This window comes from Nycticebus coucang, chromosome 18 (genome assembly GCF_027406575.1).
Source record: "Nycticebus coucang isolate mNycCou1 chromosome 18, mNycCou1.pri, whole genome shotgun sequence".
Lineage (NCBI taxonomy): Eukaryota > Metazoa > Chordata > Mammalia > Primates > Lorisidae > Nycticebus > Nycticebus coucang.
The window spans coordinates 59,313,956-59,318,967 of NC_069797.1; the positions used below are offsets into that span (position 1 = coordinate 59,313,956).

A 5,012-nucleotide genomic window follows, 5' to 3' on the forward strand; every position below is an offset into this window, starting at 1 on the left:
TATCCGTCACCCCCACCTATGCCTTCCCACCCTTCCCAGCACACCACTCCTTTCCTTCTGGTGGTGGTTGGCAGCATCTACATTGTAGGCAGTAGGAAAAGCTTGTGAGTCCCTTGACCCTCATCTTGATTTAGGCTTAGGTTAGCATTAAACAGAAGCCCAGAGACAACCAGCCATGCTCTGTTACTCCAACTCTTTCCTGAAACTGGTCCCTGATGTCATAACTGGGTAACTATGACAACCTGCCATGGGGAAAGCTAACTACCTCACAGAGGAGCCTAGGTGCCTCATTTCTGAAGTGATACTAGGAAGAGAAGATGAACAATTCCCTGGATTATCTGGCCTACCCTGTTATCGTCTCTAATCACAGGCAAAGCACAACCTTCAGAAAGAAACTGGACTTTGGCCACTACCTATTTCATAAGAATAGAATACAAATAGGTATGTGGGTGGTTGGGCTGGTCACTGCTATCAGGGATTCTGGAAGAGTCTTCCATGGAGATATTTACAGTAAACCAGATTAGGACATGGCTTTGGAATGATAGGGCCTTCTCTGCTGAGTCTGGTCAAGAGGACATTAGCATCAGTAACAAAGTTTATCTTCCACCAGGGATTTCATTTGATGGAAACACTCATTATAAACTCTTTAAGGCCAAAGTAGCTTAGAAAGAAGATAGGACTTCAGAACCCACTAGACAGGCTAATAATATCGGGAAAGATGGGAGAGAGCCTCTTTCATTGGATTAAAAGGACATTTGGGCTGGGTGCAGTGGCTCACTCCTGTAATTCAAACACTTTGAGAGACTGAGACAGGAGGATCACCTGAGGCCAGGAGTTTCAGACCAGCCTGGGCAACATAGCAAGAACCATCTCTATAAAAAGTAGAAAAATTGGCTCGGCACCTGTAGCTCAGTGGTTAGGGTGCCAGCCACATACACTGCAGCTGGCGGGTTTGAACCCAGCCCAGGCCTGCTGAACAACAATGACAACAACAACAAAAAAAATAGCCAAGCGTTGTGGAGACGCCTGTAGTCCCAGCTACTTGGGAGGCTAAGGCAAGACAATCTCTTAAGCCCAAGAGTTTGAGGTTGCTGTGAGCTGTGATACCATAGCACTCTATTGAGGGCTACATAATCAAAAAAAAAAGAAAGAAAGAAAAGTAGAAAAATTAGTGCAGGATGGGAGAACTCACACTTGTAGATCCAGCTACTCAGCAGGCTGAGGTGGGAGGTTATGATAAGCTATGATCATGCCACTGCACTCCAGCCTGGGTAGCAGAACAAGACCCCACCTTTTAAAAAATAAGTAAAAATACAAATAAAATAAAAAGGACATTTATCTCTGTAAATTTTACTTTTTCTAGTCCTCACCATTCTTTCATTTCTGCTCAAAACTCTTTAGACATGTCCATTTGGGAAATTAAACCAAACTAAAATTTCTGAACCAGATTAAGGTCATAATTCAAAACCATTCATTAGCCAGGGTCATTGCCTATATGTGAGTTGGTTTTCTGAGGCTGCTAATTAGGATTCCTCTGATATAACTCTTTTTTATCCCTCTTCTCTAGTGAAGCCTACTGTTGATACCAAACCTCCAGTGGCGCATACACATCATATTTTAAAATTGAGCAAACTACAGGTATTTGTTTTTGCCATCTATAGATGTCTTTTATTGATTTTTAACCTATGTCCTAAAGAGGTCCACTTTCCCAGAGCCTTCTAAATACCCACCCAATTCAATGATGTGTTAATATTCCTTCATCCCATACACATCACTGGTTTCCTAACCTCCAGTCTCCCCTGTGGCCCTCAGGGTGTCCCTTTCCCACAATCCCAGAGGAAGGGTTGCTAAGCCACTGTGTGTTGGAGGAAGCGTAGCCATGTCTCCCCGGCGGGGTGCGGTTTCTTACCAGGGTGAACAAAAGAGAATCGACAAAATCGAGTACGAAAATAAGCAACTATGCCAGAAAATTGCAAATGCTCATCGAGGCCCTGCCAAGGTGGATTGCTGGAATGAATATTTTACCAAGAGGTAGTGTTCTTTCTCTTCATTTCATTTTTGGAAAGTCAAAATTGGCCCTCCCTTGGGGTTTTAGTGGGAAGTTCTCCTGAGTAAGAGGAATACTTAAGGGAAGTTATCTTGAGGGATAACCAAAGCGTCCACTTCAAAAAGGGGACCTTTCTCTAGTGTAAAGAGCCACCTTTTATTTCATCTAAGAGATTTTTCAGAGTCCTATTTGGTTTGTCACAGAATTCACTGCTTGCTTTTTAAAATGATCATGTGCTTTAGTCCATTAGAGGATGACAGTAGAACTTCTGCAAATTGACTACCCCAGGGATTATAATAAACTGGTCAACATACATAGGTCATCATCATAAGGATCTAAGCCCACTATACTGATATGTACTAAACGGACCTAATTTGCATAGACTGGACATGCATCACGTGTACTAAGGCCTAGTTCCTTATGTTGACCACCTCTATATGTCCCTTAGATGGTCAGCTTATAAGAGGTTCTACTATACCACAAACTAGTGGCTAATAAATGACAGACATTCTCACAGATCTAGAGATGGGGAATTCCGAAGATCAAGGAACCAGCAAATGTGGTGTCTGGTGAGAGCCTGCTTTACAGACAGCCATCTTTTCACTATAACCTCACTTAACAAAGGGGCAAGGGGACTCTCTCAGCCTTCTTTGATAAGGGCACTAATTCAGTTAGGATGACCTAATCACCTCCCAAAGGCCCTGCCTTCTAAGAAGATCAGCTTCTCAGTTAGGATTTCAACATAGGAATTGGGGAGGGAGTGGGGAGAGGGGAACACAGACATTCAGACCATAGCATCATAGCTGGGGCTATGATGTAGCGTTTTAAAATCTGCTCCACAAATATATCCTGAGCAATTGCTAAGTGCTAGGCACTAAGAATACAAAGATGAAATGAGATGTGTATTTCCTAACCTCAAAGAACTCAAGATCTTGGGGGGAGGCATTTAGGTAAATAACAGTGCAGTGTGGTCAGGGCACCAAAAGAAGTGTGTGCAAGGGGAAGAATTTGATGGAATGTGTATGTTGGTGGGGGGTGTCAAAATGCCTTGACAGTATCCTGGGATATCCTGGTATAAGTTGAAAGCTGAGAGGAGTGACATGAACCAAAACTTGTCACCAGCCATTTGCAACTTATCCACTGGGAAACCCCATAATATGAACCAGAGGTTCTCAATTCTGATTTCACATTTTACTGCTTGGAGAACTTTTACAAAATGCCAATGCCCAAGGTCCACACCAGACCAATAAAATAGAATCATCTAGTGGGCAGCAGGTTTGAGGACCACAGATATGAACTGTAGATGCTCTGCATGTTTCCCAAAATGCAGTGTGGTCAGTTCCCAGGGCTGCCCCTGGGATCTCAGGATTCAGCAGGATGGTTTATTCCCCACACTCAGGCAGTGTTTATGACATGATGACTTTATCTCCTCCCCTACTCCCATCCAGGAGGAGTGTTTCCTTCTCTACCCATCTTGAAATTTTGTGTTTTTCAGCTTAAACAGAGAATCGAGGAACCGTGAGCTAGTGAGAATCACGGTGGAAAACCAAGGCATTCTGAAGAGGCTTGGTGACCGCAAACCCCACTATGACCGTAGGTCATCTGAGATAGACTGGCAGGCACGTGCACATTCTTGCCGCATCTCAGGCATGCACACAGTTTGTCTATGTTCAGCCTAGAGAGAGTCTCGGGAGAATCCTTAAACAGCTAGGGCCAAATTATGTGAATTGCAATAATCGTTAAAATGAAAACCATCCAAAGCAAAGCTAACAGGCACAAACCATCAAACAGCTAGAGAGAGCTTGGTAGCAAAACTGTTATGTGTCAGTTTCATAACAATTGTAGGTCAGGTTCAGAAAGTATCTGCTAGCATCTTCCTTCCTCCTTAATTCATTAGGAAAGGCTGAAAACAGCACAGAGATGATGGGTATGCAGTTCTGTAAGCAGTTGATTTGCTTCTTTTAGGAATGGCCCTTCATAAAGGGGGGAAAAAGGCATCTGCGATGTTTTGAAAAACCTCCACTCCCTGGCTTTGGTCTGTAAACATTTTCTAAGCCATCTTTAGGATATAGAACTTAAGCAGCAGCACCAATGTCATGGCATTGACATCAAACTTTCTGATATTTTTCCTTCAAGAATTCAAGGCGCTATATCAGAAATACAACAAGATATCTTCTCTCCTGAGATGAATGGGTATGTCTCTTTGCTATAGAATATGATCAAGTTGATACCAAAGCCCTAAAGAGCCCCATGAATGGTGATTGTGGGCCTAGTTAAGGGGAGGGATTTTTTTTTTTTTTAAGAGACAGAGTCTTATTTCGTTGTCCTGGATAGAGTGCTGTGGCATCACAGCTCACAGCAACCTCCAGCTCTTGGGCTTAGGCAATTCTCTTGCCTCAGCATCCCGAGTAGCTGGGACTACAGGCGCCCACCACAATGCCCAGCTATTTTTTTGTTGCAGTTTGGCTGGAGTCGGGTTTAAACCTGCCACCCTCCGTATGTGGAGCTGGCGTCCTACTCACTGAGCCACAGGTGCCACCCAAGGGGAGGGATTTTGCTCTTCTCATACAGTATTGGTTGGTCAGCCATTCAGGGAACTGAGGGCTTGCTCTCCAACTTTGTTTGCTCTCTCCATACAAGTAGGAAATGAAATTGTCTTTTGTCATCAGCTTTAAGGCTTTATGGGAGTCTAAGGGGAAGTGATTTGTTCCAGTAAAACAAACTAGAGGCCTCGTGGCTTTAAGTTGTGCCAAGGTTACATTACAGGTCTCCATCAGTATTTAAAAGTACTGTCATGCATTTTGTATTATTTAATGTTGTTAGTAATGACTAAGCGGTCCCCACCACCACCACGCCAAGGGGAGAAGGATAAATAGACACTCAGGCTTTCTAAAAAAATAGGTTGTATAATTGATATGTCTCTCTCTCTCTCTTCCCTGCTGAATACAAGGTTGTTTGCCATGGA

The 5,012-nt window shown here is 43.4% G+C and overlaps 1 protein-coding gene across 1 annotated transcript; it reads left to right on the forward strand.

Annotated features, from left to right (window-relative positions):
- The first annotated feature begins 317 nt into the window (after positions 1-317).
- On the forward strand, positions 318-3,726 carry CFAP97D1 (CFAP97 domain containing 1). Its single transcript, XM_053570770.1, has 4 exons — positions 318-441; positions 1,568-1,638; positions 1,913-2,031; positions 3,543-3,726. The coding sequence occupies exons 1-4, from the start codon at positions 318-320 to the stop codon at positions 3,724-3,726; spliced, it is 498 nt and encodes a 165-aa protein (XP_053426745.1).
- The last annotated feature ends 1,286 nt before the right edge of the window (positions 3,727-5,012 follow it).

Bases quoted from the DNA above. Each gene is read 5' to 3' on its own strand.
- CFAP97D1 (XM_053570770.1), top strand. From the start codon at position 318: ATGAACAATTCCCTGGATTATCTGGCCTACCCTGTTATCGTCTCTAAT. The intron at 442-1,567 runs GTATGTGGGTGG...CCTCTTCTCTAG, and splicing joins TAAGAATAGAATACAAATAG to TGAAGCCTACTGTTGATACC. The intron at 1,639-1,912 runs GTATTTGTTTTT...GTTTCTTACCAG, and splicing joins TAAAATTGAGCAAACTACAG to GGTGAACAAAAGAGAATCGA.